The 19683-nt window shown below is 54.9% G+C and overlaps 1 protein-coding gene across 1 annotated transcript in view; it reads left to right on the top strand.

Annotated features, from left to right (window-relative positions):
* The first annotated feature begins 413 nt into the window (after window positions 1–413).
* Window positions 414–19683, top strand: part of ash1l (ash1 (absent, small, or homeotic)-like (Drosophila)) — a 31284-nt gene continuing 12014 nt past the window's right edge. Inside the window, exons 1-17 of the mRNA XM_030348003.1 lie at window positions 414–1228; window positions 2320–6889; window positions 9575–10192; window positions 10304–10397; window positions 10600–10773; window positions 10908–11002; window positions 11344–11417; window positions 11515–11560; window positions 11758–11866; window positions 12877–13083; window positions 13379–13525; window positions 15450–15558; window positions 16001–16150; window positions 16818–16885; window positions 17479–17645; window positions 18197–18349; window positions 19359–19413. Of these exons, the coding sequence (XP_030203863.1) occupies window positions 500–1228; window positions 2320–6889; window positions 9575–10192; window positions 10304–10397; window positions 10600–10773; window positions 10908–11002; window positions 11344–11417; window positions 11515–11560; window positions 11758–11866; window positions 12877–13083; window positions 13379–13525; window positions 15450–15558; window positions 16001–16150; window positions 16818–16885; window positions 17479–17645; window positions 18197–18349; window positions 19359–19413 (7565 nt within the window). The 5' untranslated portion in view covers window positions 414–499. The remainder of the gene's footprint in view (window positions 1229–2319; window positions 6890–9574; window positions 10193–10303; window positions 10398–10599; window positions 10774–10907; window positions 11003–11343; window positions 11418–11514; window positions 11561–11757; window positions 11867–12876; window positions 13084–13378; window positions 13526–15449; window positions 15559–16000; window positions 16151–16817; window positions 16886–17478; window positions 17646–18196; window positions 18350–19358; window positions 19414–19683) is intronic.

Genomic DNA, 19683 nt, shown 5'->3' with positions numbered 1-19683 from the left:
CGCACACGCTGTGCTTGTTGTGTTGTGATCTGCGACGCTCGCTCTGTCATCTTAGCTGTCACGGACTCATTGATGTTCCTTCATGTTTTCTGTTCTGGTGACTAATTATACGCCTTGTTTTTTTTTACCCCCTTTCACAACCCCCCCCCCCTTCTCTCTCTCTCTCTCTCTCTGTTCTTCATGACCCTGTCTCTACCAACACAGTTTAAGAAAGGAGAGAGCCAGAGAGAGCCAGAGAGGGCAGGACACCACAGCCATCAAGAAAGACAGCAGATTCGCCACAAACCAGGATTGTTTTTTTTCTCACTCATCTACCCCCCCCCCCCCCCCTTCCCCCACTTTCTCTTCCCCCCCAATCACCCCGTCCGTCGCCTTTATACCACTGTCCACTCCCCCCCCCCCCCCCCCCCCCCCCCCCTTCATAAATACCTCTTGTTGGTAACGCCACAAACATTGGCCCCCAAACTCCCGGTCGCCCCGCTCACCCCCTAGATCTCTGATGGATCAGAAGATTCAGGGGGGCACCGCCACTCCACCCCCCCTCCCCACCGCACTACCCGCTGGGGAGCGAGACAAGGATGGCGGGGGTGGGAAGAAGGACGAGGAGGAGGAGAAGAAAAAGAGGGAACGGGAGAAGGAGTGCCCCCCGTTGGACTCCTCCAGTGCAGCCGGAGGGGTAGGAGGCGACGGGGCAGGAGGAGTAGCCCCCGGGGCCCCTGGCGGCGGCGGCGTGGACCAGTCTCACTTCTCCATTAAGGAGAGCAGCCTCTCCGAGGGCAACGTGAAGCTCAAGATCGGCCTGCAGGCGAAGCGCATGAAGAAGCCCCCCAAGATCCTGGAGAGCTACGAGTGCCGGCCAGCCTTCCGGGCCACCGTCCGGCACACCACGCCGCGTAGCAACGGCGGCTCCGGAAGTGGCCGGGGGGGCCGCACCGGGGCAGCGCCCGAGGGTCCCCCGGCCAACGCACACGTCGCACCCAGTCCCCCTCCTCCTCCTCCACCTCCTCCTCTTCCTCCTCCTCCTCCTCCGCCGCCGCCTCCTCCACTGCACAGCAGAGAGAGAGAGCGGGAGCCCAGCCCCCAGTGCCTCAACAGCAGGCCCAACCCGTCGCCTCCGGGCCCGGCCTCCGGTGCTGTCGCTGCCACGTCACCCCCCTCTGCCATTCCTCCTGCGAGCTCTAGTGCCCCGTCGCCCTCCCCGACCAACGGGAATAATCAGGCCAAAAAGGTAAGCTGGGGGCAAGACCGCACAAAAAAAAAGGGGTTTGGAGGTTCAAATAGTTGTTGTGCTTTCATAAAGCTTTCCCAGACTGGGGGATTGCACAAGAGGTCTCTTTGAACCTTTTGGCAAAAACAAAAAGTAAGGGGATTTTCTATTACTTAGGGATTCCACATGTTTGCAAAATGTTCCCCCGCTCCCCCTCATGTTGGGCGCAGAAACTCAAATCGATTGAGTTTCTCTCCAGACGGATGTTTACTTTCCCTAGCACCGTCATTCTAAACGAACGGCTAACCTAAGATGCTATTGGCATTCACCAAGGCTACCATCCCCAACATTGTTCCCCCACCGTAACTAGCGTGTTATTGCACGGTAGAGAACGCAGCCTAAATTGCTCTTTTGATTTCTTTGTCTTGTTCCCTCGCCTGACTCAATCCATCATCCGCTCGCTCCTCCCCTTCTGCCAGTGTGTGTATGTCAGTCTGTGTGTGTGTTTGTGTGTGTGTGTGTCTGTCTGTGTCGTCTGTCCCCTTTCCCTGTGCGGCTGTGTCATCTACTCGCCCTCCCACCCACTCCCTTTTCTCCCCTACGTGACCCCCCTCCGCAGCTCTCTCTCTCTGTCCCCAATTTGACCCTGATAAGTGTTATTGAGTCGAGAGACAAGCCCCTCCCCCCCCCGGGTATGACCGGGAAGCAGGAGTGGACAGACAATTCTGTCAATGAACTGGCAGTTAGTGTGTTCCGGGGGGGTAGACAAAGTCCTTGTCGGGTTGGCGTTTACGATGGACAGAATCGTCCCCGTCTGAGGGCCAGACTTGTTGGTTGTAATTCTGCTAGAGACGGGTTGTGAGGATTACTTGAACTTAGTTGTAATAGTGATGTAATTTATATGTGCATTTGTAGATACAATTACAAATCAAATTATTCATTTGATCAAATTACTTTTCAGATTCTAATTCTTATTTTTTTATTGATTAATTCTGTTTTCACAAAATGCAATAATTTTTATTTGCAGTTTAACCATCAGTTGATGAAAGTAAAATTCATTTTCAAATTATATTTATATACTTACAAATTTATATATTTTTCTCTTTGCACAGGGACTACCAAAGATGGCCTGCAAGTCTAACGCCAAGCCAGACGGGAAAGCCGCCAGCCCCATGCCCGAGAGACCCCTCAATCTGCATCGCTCCTCATCAGACAGCAAAACACATCACCCATCACACTCTGGGAAGAGGGCCCCTACTCCCCAGACCAGCCCACTCACATCCCTCTCCTCCGCACCGTCTATGACCACACCGGCCTCGAAAGAGGCCAGCTTCCAAGGTGTCAAACCCGCTCAGTACACGTACAGCACTGAGAACCAGAGGGACAAGGACAGGGGGCTTCCATGTTGGGGGGCCCCCACTGTCACAGAGAAGTTAGCCCAACTCATAGCCACCTGCCCACCGTCAAAGACCCCCAAACCCACCAAGCCTACGAAGATCGCCCCCTCGCCGGCGCTCCCGACGTCGGGCTTCATGGCCCCGACCGCCAAACAGCGGGACCGGGCCATGGCCAACCGGAACACGTACTCCCGGGTGGTCCACCTGGCGCCGCCCCCGCCCGTGTCGCGACCGCCCGGCCGCCCCTACGGCTCCCGGAACAAAGACAGCCTCGGCGAGGGCAAGTCCTCCGCCTCGGCGCCGCCCAGGAAGGAGGACGCCGACGGCAACGGGAGGTCGAGCGGCGGCGGCGGCGGCGGGAGCAGCAGCGGCAGCAGCAGCAGCGGCAACAGCAGCAACAGCAGTCGCAGCAGCAGCCCCGCGCCCTCCCACGGCCACGGCCGCCTGGGCCACAGCAAACACGAAGCGGCCGGCGGGAACCCCGCGAAACCGCCGCCCTCTCGCCTCTCCCACTGCTCGCCTCACAGCGCGCCGTCGCCGTCGCGGCTCGCCTCGTCGCCCCGCGCCGCCGCCTCCTCCACCGAGGAGAGGACGGGGGACACGTCGGGCCAGCACAGCGGCCCCGGCGCCGCACCGGGACACCATCCACGGGACAGCCCAGCCCGGCAAGAGGAGAGCTGCCACCGGGAGAGGGAGCAGCACGACAGGCCGGACCGCCCCAGAGACCTCGCCAAGTGCCTCCCTCTTTTAGGCACGGGGAGGGCCGAGGGGAAGGAGCGCTGCTCCGGGGGCCAGTCGCTGCGGGCGGACCGGGGGAGCAGCCCCGGCCGGGATGCCGGCCGGACCCTCCCCGCCGAGCTGACGAGACACAGGGGTGCCCCGCATCCGGAGTCCGACGAGAGGGACGGCTCCCCGCTCCCACTCAGGCACGACTCACGGGACTCCTCCCCCGATTCCCCGGCGGAGCAGGACAGCAAGCCCCTGAAGAAGCGAAGGGGCAGGAAACCCCGTTGGACCCGTATTATCAACAAGGCCCGGGAAGGCCAGGACGGGCCCGTGCCTCTGTCTATGAGCATGGACACGCCCCCTCCGGTGAAGAGGCCCGTCGGCAGGCCTCCCAACCCCAACAAGATCAGACCAACTCCCCCGCCACAAAATCCAATGTCGCATCTGTTCCCGCCCCAGCCGAGGAAACGGGGGAGGCCCAAGTCTAAAATGCCCCGTCTGGATGCTCCCCTCCGCGGGCGCCCCCCCAACAAGCTGGCCCCCTCCAAGGTCTACTCATCGCTGCTCAAGTCCAAAGAAGAGCAGGACCCTCCGGTCCTCCACCCGGAGGTCGACCTCAACCCTCCCAAACCCATGCCCAGGAAACGGGGCCGTCCCAAGCGCCTGCCCCCTACCCTCCCCCCCGAGGGTCAACCCCCGACACTGGCCCCCGAGGCGGGGGACGGAGGGGAGAAACTGTTCCACACCAAAGGCAACGGGCAGCTCATCATGAGGACAATCATAGGCAAGATCAACAAGATGAAGAGCGTGAAGAGGAAGCGCATCCTCAGCCAGATTCTGTTGGGCCCCGGGCCGGAGGAGACCTCCCGAGGCCCCGGCAGCATGGCGGCAGGTTCCGCGGTCGCCGCCAAACAGTCGCTGACCTCGCTCGCGGCCTCGTTCGGGGGCAAGCTGGCGCCGCAGATCAACGTCAGCAAAAAGGGGACGATCTACATGGGCAAGAGGCGCGGCCGGAAACCCAAGCTCCCCGGCGGCTCCAAGGACTCCAGTCCGCCCTCCGAGTCCCCCAGCATCACCTCCCCGCTGCATCACCACCACCACCACCACCACCACCAGTCCCAGCAGCACCACCAGCTCTCCTCGTCGGAGGTGTTCCCCTCCCCCTCGCTCTCCCAGTCCAGCGGGGGCCACAGCCCGGCCAGCGACGGCGGCGGCTTCGTGGAGCCGGGCTCGGTGCACTTTGCCGCCCACCCGCACTACCAGACGCATCACGCCCACCACCACGGCCACCACTCGTTCCCCTTCGCCCCGCCCACCTTCTCGGCGCCCAATCCCCGCATCCATGGCTCCTCGGCGGCGGCGGCCTTGGCAGCGGCCCAGAAGAAGTCGTTGTGCCGCGGGTTCCACCAGCAACAGCAGCAGCAGCAGCACCACCACCACGCCCATTTCCGGCAGCACTACAACTACCACAAGCTGTCCCCGCCGCGGCCCCTGCACCCCACGTCGCCCGCCCCGCTCAGCGAGCTGAAGGAGGCCACGCCCTCGCCGGTCAGCGAGTCCCACAGCGAGGAGACGGTGCCCAGCGACAGCGGCATCGGGACGGACAACAACAGCACCTCGGACCGGGGCGAGAAGGCGGGCTGCCTGGTGGGCGCGGCCCCGGGGCTCACCGCCGGACTGGGGGGCGGGGCCGGCCTGCTGATGCCCGGGGTGATGAGCTCGGCGATGGCACCCGGGGGCCTCGGACTCAGCGCCAGGGGCCGCCGGCGGCACTCCTCGGCGGTGATGCTGGAGCACCCCTCCCCCACCCCGTCCCCGCTCGGGGCCAGGTCACCCCCTGACCCGCGGCGGCCCCACCCGGCCGCCCCGGTCTCGGCCTCCTCCCTGCTGGGCCACAAGGAGAAGCACAAGCACAAGTGCAAGAGGCGGAGCCACGGCTGCCCGGGCTACGACAAGCTGAAGAGGCAGAAGAGGAAGCGCAAGAAGAAGTACCTGCACCTGCGCTCGCGGCGCCAGGACCCTGACTTCCTGGCGGAGCTGGACGAGATCGTGGTGCGGCTGAGCGAGATCCGCATCGCGCACCGCGGCGCGGGCCACCGGCCGGGAGCCGGGATGGGCCCGCACGCCGGGGCGGGCAGGGCGCCCGGGGCGGTAGGGGCCCGGGCCCCCGGGGGCCTCGGAGGCTCCGGCGGCCCCCCACCGCACCACTATCTCTCCCGGGACCTGCTGCCCACCATCTTCAGGATCAACTTCAGCGGCTACTACTCGCCGCACCCGGCGTACAACTGCGACCCGCTGCACTACGTCCGCAAGCCGGACATGAAGAAGAAGCGCGGGCGCCCGCCCAAGCTCCGGGAGGCCATGTCGGACGTCCCCTACGTGCCGGGCCTGGGTTTCCCCCTGCCCAGCGGGGGGTTCTACCACCCCTCCTACGGCATGCCCTACTCCTCCGGGCCCCTGGGCCTGGGCTACTACCGGGGCTACCCGCCGGCCAGCGCCCTGTACCCGCACCCCCACCACCAGTCCTCCCACGCGGGGCCGTCCCACCACTCGCACCACTCCCCGTCGTTCCCCCCGCCCCCGCCCCCCGCCTCCTACATGCACCACCACCACCCGCCCCACCTGCTGCTGAACCCCTCCAAGTTCCACAAGAAGAAGCACAAGCTGCTGCGGCAGGAGCTCCACGGCGGGGGCCGCCCGCCGGTGCTGTACCCGCCCATGTCCTCGGAGCTCTCCTTCAACTGGCACCACAAACACAAGCACCGCCACAAGCACCGCGAGCGCGCCGGCCAGGACGGGGGCGACGCGGCGGCCGCCAGGGGCCCCGCGGCCGCCCGGGCCGGCGCGGGCCTACCGGAGGGCGGAGCCCCGGGGAGGGCGGAGCTGAGGGCCGGCGGGGCCGCCGGTCTAGCAGAACCCCTGCAGCGGTGCCGCTTCGGACGGGAGTCGGGAGCGGTGGCGGCGGCGGCGGCGGCGGCGGCGGCGGCGGGCGGCGGCGGCAAGCAGACGGTGGCGGCAGCGGCCGCCTCGGCCAACTCGCCCTCGTCCACGTCCTCCGCTTCCTCCTCGGCCGACAAGTACAAGCGCAAGGAGAGCACGGCGTCCTGCCTGGGGCCCTCCAGGCTGGCGCTGGGCGGCGGGGCCGGCGTCCCGCGGGGACAGCCCCGCGCCCCCGACTCCTGGTTCAGGGTGGGCGGCGGCGAGGTGGACTACGGGAAGCTCTCGCGGAACCAGGCGGCCTCGGCGGCGTCCGGCCGCGGGCCCTTCTCGGACGGCCGGCCAGAAGACCCGGCGGGTTGCTCGGACAGCGAGGACGAAGAGGAGGAGGACGAGGACGAGGACGACGAGCCCCTCACGCCAACGGAGGAGGCGGACGCCGGAGGCCCGGACCCCCCGGGACACACCAACCTGTTTGCGTCAGCCCTGACGCGCAACACCCTGAAGGCGGCGGGCCGGAGCAGGAGGCCCGAGGCGGGGGCCCCGGAGGGCCCCGGCTTCGCCCTCCTGGAGCGGCCGCAGAGGAAGGACCGCTCCACCTCGGCGGAGAGGAGGGAGACGGGTGAGTCAGCCACACCTGGGTGTTGAGTTACAACAGGGCAGCGGTTTGAGGCGGGCCTGCCACAGTGCAGCAAATATAGAGGAACTGATGGATGAGATACAGCTGTGTCTGCTCGCTTTGTGGAGAGGACAAAAAAAGCTTTTTCTTTATTTTTAGCCACCAGAAATAAGTGCAGTATGAGGCTGGAAGGCATTTCCTCTTGTATTAATTTGTTCTTGGAGGCTTGGTAGTAGAGTCAGTAAATCCTCTGTGAATACTGTAGTCCTGTCGCGTTTGATTCTGGTTAATCAATTTGCACGGAAATCTTGTTCTGGCCTAAATGATGAAGGACATCAGTTGAAGGTTATTGTGCGTGCAAATACTTTTTTAACCTCACTGTGAAAGAATACGAATTTAAGGCTTAATGGCAGGAGGACATGGCCATGAATGAGGTGGATAGACAGTGCTAATAATTCATGGCGGCAGGGGTTTCACATGAGAGAACGGTCCTAATAACCCTCAGAGAATCCCCTGAATGGCAGACCTAAAGTGAGCACTCTGGCCATGTTTGCTCGCTGTCGCTCAGCAGGCTCAGACTCCTTGAAACTGTCTGGAGAGGCCAGACAAGAGACGGGGAGGGCTGCGTGTTCCACGGTTGACCATGGAATCAATTTGTTTCAATCAAGTTCCCTCCTTTGTCTCTCAAGCATTAATAACCGTCGCTTCAGTCTGGGCACACTGGAAAATACCACAAGAAGTACGCCTAAAGTAGAAGCAGCCACACAAAAGTACAGAGGACGCAGAACAAAATTAACTGTGCATTTTCTAGCCTTGACTTTTGGTAGCCCTTATTGGTGATTAAGGGCTTGGCAGGGCCGGCCCTTCATAAGAGCTCCAACTCCTCTCTGCAGTCTCTGCGGTGGCCGCCGCCGCAGTGTGTGCTGTACCGCGGCCACAGTGGATATTGCGTTTCAACAAGGGCCGTAGTTTTGACAGCGAGGCCAGGGGAGGAGTGTGTTGTGCCGGGGCTATATTTGGTAGACACTTAGATCAGAAGCACCCGGTAAGGGGCTTAGTCTCATGTCTCCGCCAACAAACGTCGTCGCCGCCGGGCCTAATCCGCCCTGCTGGAGAGCACTAAGGCAGTGTGTGTGTGTGTGTGTCTGTGTGCGTCTGTGTGTGTGTGTGTGACAGCGTGTGGGATGTTGATGTTGGCTGGTGATGGCGATAGACTTTTTGTTTCAGTGTGAGACAGCAGCTCAGACCCAGGCGGTGTAAATCCTAGATGAGAGATTAGCGCTGGGAGGGACACATTGTGGACCGAATTAGGAGAAGTGGAGGGGAGGAGACGGAAGAGGGTGATGGAGAGGGCGGTGGAGGGAGGAGGAGAGGGGTAAATGATGAGAGGAGGATGTGGTCGAGGAGAGAGCACGGAGGAGAAAGGCTGAGTGGAAATAAGTGTCAAAGAAAAGGGGAAACCGCAGACAGTATTGAGGAAGCTTGCTTTAAATGAGCCGGGTTCAAATAGCAAATTATTAAACAAACAGGCCTGTGGAAAGGTAGTGCCAGAGTATTTACAGAGCAACGTGTGGGCATGGGGGTGTGGGCTGATGGAATCGCGGCCGCAAAAGGCTAATGGATGACAGGGTGGGGGGTGAGCTTGACGCCGGACAAGAAGCAGTGAAATGGTTAACAAGGCATGCCATAAAATGTAAACCGGGTTCTCGAGACGTGAAGGACAGAGAGGACATCAAGCAAGCGAGCACCGAAGACGGTGTGTAAAAAATGGCGTGGGTCAAAAGACATTGCAGTTTAGGCGGGGCGGGAATGATGAGTGATGGGGGGTCTTGTAAAGTCACAGGGCACTGGCGAAGGAGTGCGGGCAAGCCGGCCGCTGGAACAGCGCTGGTAAAGATGTTCTGTGACTAAAGTGGGCAGGGGTTGGGTGAAGAGAAAGAGGCAGAGACTGAGGGTGCACATAGACCCAGTGTCTTGGAAGGAGCTCAGTGTTGAGTTATTAAAGCAGATCATTGCCATGGTGGCGTTTAATGAATGGCCGGACAAGAACGAGAAGGGAAAAGCCAGGATGAGGGATGAAAGCAGAGACAGAGTGCAGGAGAGGGAGAGACAAGGAGGACAGGGGGGTAGGAAAAATAGTTAAATAAAGGACGGGGCGATTAATAAAGCAAGAACTACTTGCGGCGTGGTACTCTGTCACAGTGGAAGACCTGCTACCACGCAGCCCTATTATTAGGAGCTGATACACCTAATGGCTGCGGAATGGTCGCTGCTGGCACTGCAATTGGGCAATTATGTGAGAGCTGGACGCAAAGTGTGCAACGCGTTGGAAAGATGCCAGCGCGACGGCTTAACAGCTGCTATCGGCATCGCAGCGTGCCCGTCAGATCAGACTACCTGTGGTCACATAAATACACATCAGCATGGCATCCCTTTGTCTTAAATTGCTTAATTATCCTAATTCATCTTTTTTTGGGGGGATCTTAGTGCGAAGAGCAGATGGTCGGTGTCTGACAAACGTGGCTCGAATGTAGTGGTAAACATCATGAGGGGACAACCACATTCTTCTATAAACGACTCTCATGTGGAATTGGCGAGCTACTGATTAATTGTGAAGTTACTCAGCCACTTTCCCTGTCACTAATTATGAGAGCCTCCATCCGTCCCCTCTGTGTCTCTCTTATCAAGGCTCCTCCGCTGGCCAGACCCATCAGCCGCCTCTGTTCCACCCGCACGCCACCACTGCCGCCGCCTCGACGCGCCTCTCGCCCTGCCGGGACTACTGCATGGACCCGCCGCAGTCCCACACAGCGCACCACCACCACCACCACCACCACCAAGGCCAGCCCCACCCCGCCGGCAACACCCCCAAACACAGCCTCCACCACGTCAACAAGATCCTGCGCGCCAAGAAGCTGCAGAGGCAGGCGCGCACGGGGAACAACGTGGTGAAGAAGCGGGGGCCCGGGCGCCCCCGGAAGTACCCGCTGCCGTCGCCGCCGCCCTCGCCCCCGTCCCCCCCCACGCCGCCGCCGCCGCCGACCACGCCGCTGACCGAGGCGACCCAGAGTCGGCAGCGCGCGGGGGAGAGGGACCGGGTAGGGGGAGGGCCCCTGGCCAGAGGGTGGGAGGGCGACACGGTGACGGACGCCATCGAGGTAGTGGTCCAGGGCCAACGCAGGAAGGGGCCGAAGAGGAAACACTGGGAGGGAGACGGGGATGAGGACGAGGACGAGGAGGAGGAGGAGGAGGAGGAGGAGGGGGAGGTGAGGGAGGAGGAGGAGGAGGAGGAGGGGGAGGGAGGACGTAGGGGAGGGGAGAGGAGGAGGAGGGGGAGGAGGAGGAGGGGGAGGAGGGGAGAGGAGAGGAGGGGAGAGAGAGAGGAAGAGTGGAGGCCAGGGAGGGTTCTGCAGGCAGGCAGAGTGGAGAACGTGGGCGGCCTGGTTGCAAGGCCTGCACCCGGGGGAGGAAGAGGCTGGATCACACCGGAAGACCTCCACCTTTTTCGGGGGTAAGCAAACTTTTTATTGCAAGGACACTTTAGACACTATTTTTGTCATGTAAGATTTCCCATGTTGGGCAACTTGAAGATAACACATTTTACAAGGACTTATGTAAGAAAAGTATAAATATATATATATGTACACATATAACATTTATCAAACTGACTTATCATGAGAACATTAGAGACCAAGTCATGGTTCTAATTTTAGCTCACTGGAAAGCAAGCCAGATGGCAACTGCTCCCCGGAACGCCCAGGCACCGTCTCCAGGGAGAAGGCTCCGCCCATGCCTATAACCAGCCAACGGGAGAAGAGGCCTGCCAGACCTCCAAAGAAAAAGTTCCAGAAGGCGGGGCTTTACTCTGATGTGTATAAGTCTGATGAGTGAGTGTCAATGAAAGAGTTCTACCGCTCTGAGAAAACTACAAGTCACACATGTATTATCCCGAATGGAATAAATCATACCAAATGTAACCTTCTGTGGTTGTTGTTCTAATGTCTGTGCTTTTGTGCAATAGCCCCCGGAGCCAGCTTCTGCAGCTGAAAAAAGAGAAGCTGGAGTATATTCCCGGGGAACATGAACATGGCCTGTTCCCCGCACCGATTCACGTTGGTATGTCTAGAAATGTGTTACGTTACCCGGTTATGGATTATTTGTCTTAGCTGACCAAATAAGGCCATAACTGCAGTATGAAGGGAAATGCATCAATGTGATGTCACACAGTCAAATTCAGGGAATACAGAACTTACTTCTAGAAAAGCATACGTCCCCTCACACTAGTACAGAACAAAGTATATCTTTATAAACTGCAAACACAGATGAGCATGCATATATACTGCAGAAGTTGTATTCTAAAACATCCTGTCAAACGTATTCTGCCAATATTTTTTCTTCCTCCCATACACAGCTTGCATTGGCGCTCGTTTCACCTCTTCTTGTTTGCTTTTCTTTAGGCAAGTACTTAAGACAGAAGCGCATTGATTTCCAGTTGCCTTACGACATCTTGTGGCTGTGGAAACACGACCAGGTGATCAGTCTTGTCAAGCCATTCAAATGTATTTGAAGAAGTGTTTTCCCTGCTTTTCCCTTTGTGCTCACCACATGTTCCTTAACTTGTATTCCAGCTCTACAAGAGGCCTGACGTCCCCCTTTATAAAAAGATCAGATCAAGTGAGTAACCAGCGTCTCAAATGACACCTGTGATTCCAACAATGGTGTGTTGTGAATTTCCTTCCTCGTAGTCAGTTGCTCTTTCTCCATCATCTCAGACTGTTTAATCGTTCTATCCAACCAGAGAGCGTTGGCATCAGGTTGGACAATCGTCACCAAAGATCCTGACCGACCTCTCTCATGGCTCTGTGTTCTAGATGTCTACGTGGACGTGAAGCCCCTCTCTGGGTACGAGGTGACCACGTGCAACTGTAGATCTCCGGACGACCCCACTGAGAAGGCCTGCCTTGACGACTGCTTAAACAGGTATTACAGCGGTGAAAATACCACCCAGGCTACATTTCAACAGCAAGACGGGGGCCTTACGTCTCCGTTACCACAGAGCACAATACAAAATCAGCCCCCTGAAGAATGTATCGAGTGCCAGGTGCAACCTGAGACTTGAAACGCTGAGAGATGAACAGCGCTCTTGTGAAGTGAATCACGTGCTTTATTATTTTATTTTTTTGCCACCGTTTTTTGAGGCAGGATATAATTGCTGATTTGTGAAGTGTGATATCAACGGAAACCGTGCCAATTTCTATATAATCATCATGTTCAGAGTGCTCACCATTGGGTCAGATTGCCTGCTGCATGCATTATTCTGCATACAGGCTGAAAATGCCCAAATACTGACGAGCCGGATTAGTGAGACCAGACCGGGCCACGTAGCTACATCTTCTCTACACTGTGTTCTGCTCACACAAACCAGAGCCACAAGCTGACTGCGGTCTGATCCTTCCTTACGAGTGTTTAAACATTATCTTCCAACACCCAAAACCCATATCTTATGTTATATTTGTAACATGTCGAATAGCCCATTTATAAATGTGCTGAATTCTAACTCTGGTGGGGCATTAGCCTGCTGACTGCTGTTATAGAACAACAAGCACTGCAGAAACCCGATAAGGGAGGATGCTGCTAGAGCACACCTATATGCTAGTGCACAGGAGTCCTTTGGAGCACATCGGAGCCCTTTCCTTCTGCCATCTAGTGGCGGAACGTACTTGAGTCAAAACCTCATTTGGCGTCACTTTGTGTGAAGTGCGCCAGCCAGCGCTTTGTGAGGATGTCTTAACCAAGAAGACATCCTCACAGCCCTCATACGGCGATTCAATGAGTGTCAAGCCCCTCTGAGCCAATGAACCTCTCCTCCTGAAGAGCGCACGAACCGCGCGTCCACACCGGTGTCACGGGCCAAACGGCGACCATAAACGCTGCGGGCGGCGACTTACGATCCCTGCTCAAGGCGTTCCTGTTGCCCCCGTCTCCCACAGAATGAGCTTCGCCGAGTGCTCGCCCAGCATCTGCCCGTGCCGGGAGCAGTGTGACAACCAGCACATCCAGAGGCACGAGTGGGTCCAGTGCCTGGAGCGCTTCCGCGCCGAGGGCAAGGGCTGGGGCATCCGCACCAAGGAGGCCCTCCGCTCGGGCCAGTTCATCATCGAGTACCTCGGGGAGGTGGTCAGCGAGCACGAGTTCAGGTGAGGGCATGAGGAGACTGGGGTGGACGTCGGTGACACGCACCGACCACTTAAATGCAAATATGTATGAAAACCTGACACTCTTGTTTGGTGAATACAGTGCAAATAGGAAAGATTACATATTTGTGGAAGAACCGGTTCAGTCGGGGCTGTGAAAGGAATGTGCAGGTTGTGTAGTACACAAACCAGTTCGAAAACCAGTCTTTTTGAGTTATTTAATATGGTGGGAATAGCTTCCATTCCCAGGGGATCCAGTGTAACATCCCTGTTCTTCTCCTCTGTGGGGGGATCTCAGGAGCCGCATGATGGAGCAGTACTTTGCACACAGCGGACAGTACTGTCTGAACCTGGACAGCGGCATGGTGATTGACAGCTACCGCATGGGCAACGAGGCCCGCTTCATCAACCACAGCTGCGAGCCCAACTGTGAGATGCAGAAGTGGTGAGTGTCACGTCAGTGCCACTGGTCTCCCTGTTGTACAAACACACACACAGAGACACACACACATAAACAAATACACACATAAACACAACACATAAACACACACACACACACGCATGCACACACACACACACACACACACACACACACACACACACACACACACACACACACACACACACACACACACACACACACACACACACACACACACACAAACACACCATATTATGCAAATACATTTGACGTTAGTAGCCAAAGCTCAATGTTGTCATACTTTGCCTAATTAATGAATACAATCGAAATGGAGAAAGCATTTCAGAAGAGCTAATTTGATAAAACATGACTATTTCTACTACTAGCACGCAGCAGTCGATTCAGATCTATGTAGGTCTCAGGTCTTCCTCCTGAATTAGCACTGAGGTGGTGGGGGTTAGGCACTGAAAATAGAGATGAAAATGATTCTTATGAAGTGTGGTGATTGTTCTGACAGCATCTTTAAATAACATCCTGATGCCTGCAGCTTTCTGTTTTGTTTTTGATAGCTCTTAGAAATAGTTGCTGTGGTACAAGAAGTTAGCTTTTTCTTAGTTCAATTTGGGGCTCTTCTCGAGCCTGCTCCTCTCATGTGGACCATGCACTAAAGTGCAGTACATACACCACAGTACACGAAGCAACCGGATTCAATCAATCAAAACTCTAACCACTGCAAATAAAATCTCGGGATGAAACAACTATGTAGTTAAATAGCTGCCTTTTAACGTGCGAAAAAAGCAGCTCTTTTTGTTGCCCTTCCTCGGGCAGATCTGGTTTGTTCGTGCAGTGGGACCCTAATGAGATCAGGCAATCCACTCTCCCAGAGTCTAGCCGTGATAACTGGTTTAGAGAGGCCTCGTTGCCGCGCTAAACCACTGGCTTTAGTTTCCCCCGGAGGGTTAGCTTGGTTTCCCCGCTCTCGGACATCCAGTGAAGCAGCCTCTGCCACCTGAGGCATACAAGCCTGCTACTCAAGCTATTCGCCTTGAGGGGGTTGGAGGATGTTTGCTCTGAAATGATTTGAGAAAACTTGCAGAACCAAATCTTAAGAAAAAAAACTAGAAAATAACCCCAAGGACTGCATACAGCTGACAAACCATGTTGACCCAAACGTCCCTGTCGGCGGCCTCGCTCTGGGGCACCGCGAAGACAAGTGTCCACACAGAACTCTCGGTGTGTGTGTGTGTGTCTTGTTTGCCACTGCGTACGTTCACATTCATGTCAGGGGCGGCTGGCTCAGACAAAAACAAATTGGTTAGAAGCTTTCGAGCACAATGCGTGCCGACTCGTCCGTCCTGCGAAGGAGAGAGAAAGAGGGGGATTCTGCAGGTAGGCGGGCGGCCTGACATCCAGCTGTGTGGCTCCAACAGACAAAGTGCTGAAGCAGCTGTTTCGCCTTTGTTCTTTTTTATAGCCATGTAGAAGGAATGAATTATCATGGCAAATGCAACACAGGGCTCCGGTTCTGTGTCCTGTGTTCTTGAAGGGAACGACGTAAACCCAGTCCCGGGGAGGAGTGGGGACTGTGGGACGGAGGTTGCTGCGTCAGCAGTTTCTTTCTTCTATGAAGTGGAAGAATTGATTTGGTCTTTTGAAACGTGTCTCTTGAATTTGGCTACCGTTCAGACAGGATGCAAAGCGAGCGTTTCGGCACATACTAACGGGGTGTATTGAGTGTTCATATCAAAGTGGTTGGTGGGGAATCATTGGAGTTACTGGTGTTTAGTACTCTTATTACTACTACTGCGCTTGCTTGAATACCCCCTCATCCCCAACCGACATACATACACGAACACACACACACACACACACCCACACACACACCCAAAAGCAGAATGTGGCTGTTTTGTTGACTATTATAGTGGTACTGATGCCCTATTGGTTTCAGGTCGGTGAACGGCGTGTACAGGATCGGCCTCTTTGCTCTCAAGGATATGGGCAGCGGCACAGAGCTCACCTACGACTACAACTTTCACTCCTTCAACACAGAAGAACAGGTAGGACAACCGCCCACATGTAACCCACTCATTCTCATTCCCAGGTCATCTCGTGGTGCAACTATTTTTTATTATCAATGAAACTAATGTGTAAAAGATTGATAAAATGTCTATGCAAATAATATATATTTAATTTATCTAGATATTATTATTCTTTATTTATGTATCTAAATACATAAATTAGGAAATATTTAATAATAGCACATGCCCATCATTGAGTTACCAGTGCCCAAATTCAAAATAAATCAAGGCGAAACAGCCTGTTAGTCTGTCGAGCAGCAAAGAATTATTATTATAGATTCTACATTGAACCGAAATAGAAGCAAGCACTTTCTCGAAACACAGCAAGTGCCTCTTTTAGTACCTTTGAGTCTACCGTTTAACTTTCTGTAGTTTTTAACCAACTTTTTCATTTTGATATTTTTTCCGTTTCCCATGGCAGCAAGCGTGTGAATGCGGCTCGGAGAGCTGCCGGGGAATCATTGGCGGGAAGAGCCAGCGAATCAACGGCCTCCCTGGGAAAGCGGGCGGGACCCGACGTCTGGGTCGCCTGAAGGAGAAACGCAAGTCGAAACACCAGCTTAAAAAACGAGTGAGTCGAACACACCGGGAGCCGCAGAGAAATGAAGGGAAGCGCGTGCTGCGGGTTCAAAATCTTGCAGGCGACAAAAGAAAAGGAATGTTTGCGAAAAAATTTTTAGCTATCATAAAAATTGAAACAAACAAAACAGGGGACTTAATGACATGGAAATAAGAACAAAGTCCATCCTAGATTAAAACAACCAGGGCTTTTTGGTGCGTACACTGTTTAATTAATTGCCACGCCGACACGGCCCATCTTCCATGTAATGGATACCGGGACAATGTGGAGCTGCTTCATGCTCCTCTCTGTTTGAATTTGGGTGTGCCGTGTATCTAGGCCACGCACGCCTCCTCGTCTCACAGGGGCTCTGAGTGCGCCGCGAGCGCTCTCAAATGGCAACGTTGAATGACGTGCAGAGAGCTCCACCTGGGCTTCTCTCAGCGGATAACAGTCTGGATAACAGAGCGAGACAGTCTCCTCTCCTCTGCTTGAGTTCCCTCAATTTGTGTTTCCAGGGAGTTTAAGTTAACATGCAAACATTGGGGCCGTTGCTGTCCCATGTTGGGAGCCTCCATGTATGATATGATATGTGTATGTGTGGATTTAAAGGAAAGCCCTGGTCCATGTCTCATGCTGCTCTGGGCCGAGTCGTTAACGTATCTATCCCCGTCTGCAGGAGGAGGAGTCGGGTGACAGCAGCAAACTGTACCCCCACCTCATGAAGCCCATGTCTAACAGAGAAAGGTACTGTCACACACGAGTGCACGCACTCACCCTCGCACACACACACACACACACACACACACACACACACACACACACACACACACACACACACACACACACACACACACACACACACACACACACACACACACGCAGGCATGCACGCACCCCCCACGTACACACACATAGGCACACACACACACACACACACTCACAGACATACACGATAATGGATTTGGGTGGTTGGAAATGTTTTGGGTGGTTGGCTTCTTTGTGAAATAGTGGTCTGTGAGTCCACAGCACAGACTGGGGAGGGGCAGCCAATAGACCCCCTATTGACTATTGATAACCCCCTTCTCAACGTCTCTCTCTCTCTCTCTCTCCGCCTGTCCGTCTCCCTCTCTCTCTCTCTCTCTCTCTCTCTCTCTCTCTCTCTCTCTCTCTCTCTCTCTCTCCGCCTGTCCGTCTCCCTCTCTCTCTCTCTCTCTCTCTCTCTCTCTCTCTCTCTCTCTTCTCTCTCTCTCTCTCTCTCTCTCTCTCTCTCTCTCTCTCTCTCTCTCTCTCTCTCTCTCTCTCTCTCTCCTCTCTGCCACCCTTTGCGTTCGGTGCAGGAACTTTGTGCTGAAGCACCGGGTGTTCCTGCTGAGAAACTGGGAGAAGATGCGTGAGAAGCAAGAGCTGCTGAAGAGAGAGGGCGAACGAGACCGGGACGCCAGCAGCCTGTCCATCTACGCTCGCTGGGGAGGCGTGATCCGTGACGACGGTAACATCAAGTCTGGTGCGTGTCCGGCGACGGCGGCGTGCTCTTAGCGTAGTGCAGTGGTAGACGCAGTAGCATGGCTGCAGTAGCCTTCTGTGTGAAGGTGAATGTACGCACCCGGGACGCTGTTGAGGTCACATGTGTATGTGAAAAAAGGGGGAGGGCTTCTGTAACGCAATACAAATCCAATATCCACAGCCGTCGTATTAGACTGAAAATTGAGTCTAAAATGGAGATCATTATTTGTGTATTGGTTTCCACAGGGCATGTGTATGCTTCATGTCTCTAATGGGATTCTTGGGAATAACGGATCAACTCAAAACACAGTTCAAGTACTGGTCTACAAGCCTTAAGCCCTGGTTTAGATTGATACTCTGCTTCGAGTGGATTCGAGTGTGTACAGCACAGAAAATATCCAAGCTTCCTAAGATGATATAGAGTAATAGAGGCAAATCTATCACATGTGCAATATTGCAATTATCGATCCCTACTGCGTTATATTCGACACACCACCCCTCCGGCGGACCGTATGCCCGTGCATGCATTGAGCCGCGCTGTTTTGTCTTCAGACGTCTTCCTGACCCAGTTCTCGGCACTGCAGACGTCGCGCTCGGTGCGCACGCGGAGGCTGGCGGCGGCCGAGGAGAACACGGAGGTGACGCGCACCGCCCGCCTGGCGCACATCTTCAAGGAGATCTGCGACATGATCACCAGCTACAAGGGTAAGGCTCCGCACTCACGCAGAACGGGGCCAACGCGATCAAACTAATTAGCATTGGTATGATTATTAACCATCAGGGTGACTGGATAGCATACGGAAGCGATGATAAAACCCCATTGTAAACTTTAGCAAATGCTATATGACACTTGTTTGACAAACCCAATGTGTTCAGTTATCCTTACAGTTTGTCCAAATAATCAAACCCGATTGGGACTCCGCCATGCTCAGTGCCCATTTTCTTACAGCAGCACCCCATCTCCCTGGGGTATGTCTATGGTTCCCACGTTTCCCCTCTCTTAAGTCAGCTCGCCGCTAAGAGCCAGCAGGTGTGAAGTCGTAATGTAAACACTGAAAACAGCTGCATCTTTAAGCCCCCTGCAGGGCAGGCCAGTAGCTTTCTCCGCAGCTGTTGCAGCACAGAAACCAAACTCCCATCGCCCTAAATTGTAACTGGGATCTTTTACTGGCTCAGGTATAATAGGATTAAAGCATATGACAGTTGGATTATGTATGTCGTTTTACGCAATGATTGAGCATCGTGATTATCAAAAGGAACTCCCCAGGATTTTGTGAGTTTATTACATCCAATGTGAGTTTATTACATCCCTTTAGGATATTCAAGACTAAAGAAGATATTAAAGATTCGGATTTAGGTTGTTGTTTTGAGGCACACGATTCAAATGAGACATTTGATTCTAATATTTTACCCCATATTTTATCTGAAATTTAATGCAATGCTTGAACGATACTCAACATTGACATTGAAGTATTGCCCAAGACATGAACAACAACGGCATGTCCCCTTCAGGGGAACAAAATGTAATTGTCACATCACATAAATCATGGTATTGTATGCATAGTAGGCCCCCTGGGGTACATACAACGACATCCTTTCTCTTTACACTGATTTAGTATCGAGTGTAATGGGGACATTACACACGTTGAGACACACACACACAAACATACAATCATTGTGTGGTGGAATGTAACCCTTTCCTTCCTTCTCTCAGATTCGTCCGGTCAGACCCTAGCAGCTCCCCTCGTCAACCTTCCATCCAGGAAGAGGTGAGTGTGTGTTTCATAAAGAGAGGAAGGCAGCATCCATCGGCCATGAAAAGAACTTGGTGCTTTCTCGGTTCTTAAGGCCTTATTATCCGATAGTGTTTTATTTTGAGAGTAGAGAAGTTAAAAGAGAGTAAGAGAGTAGAAGAGGGAGCAAGCCCTCATGTGCTTGTCCTTCCTCACCAACACCATGTACTGTATATTCGGGAATCGGCAAGGTAGTTCTCTGTGCATCAATCATCGTTTGCTTGATGGCGCACATCATGTTTATAT

This window comes from Gadus morhua, chromosome 22, assembly GCF_902167405.1.
Source record: "Gadus morhua chromosome 22, gadMor3.0, whole genome shotgun sequence".
Taxonomy (NCBI): Eukaryota; Metazoa; Chordata; class Actinopteri; order Gadiformes; family Gadidae; genus Gadus; species Gadus morhua.
The sequence above is the reverse complement of the archived record's forward strand: the minus strand, read 5'-3'. Positions and strand labels throughout refer to the sequence as shown.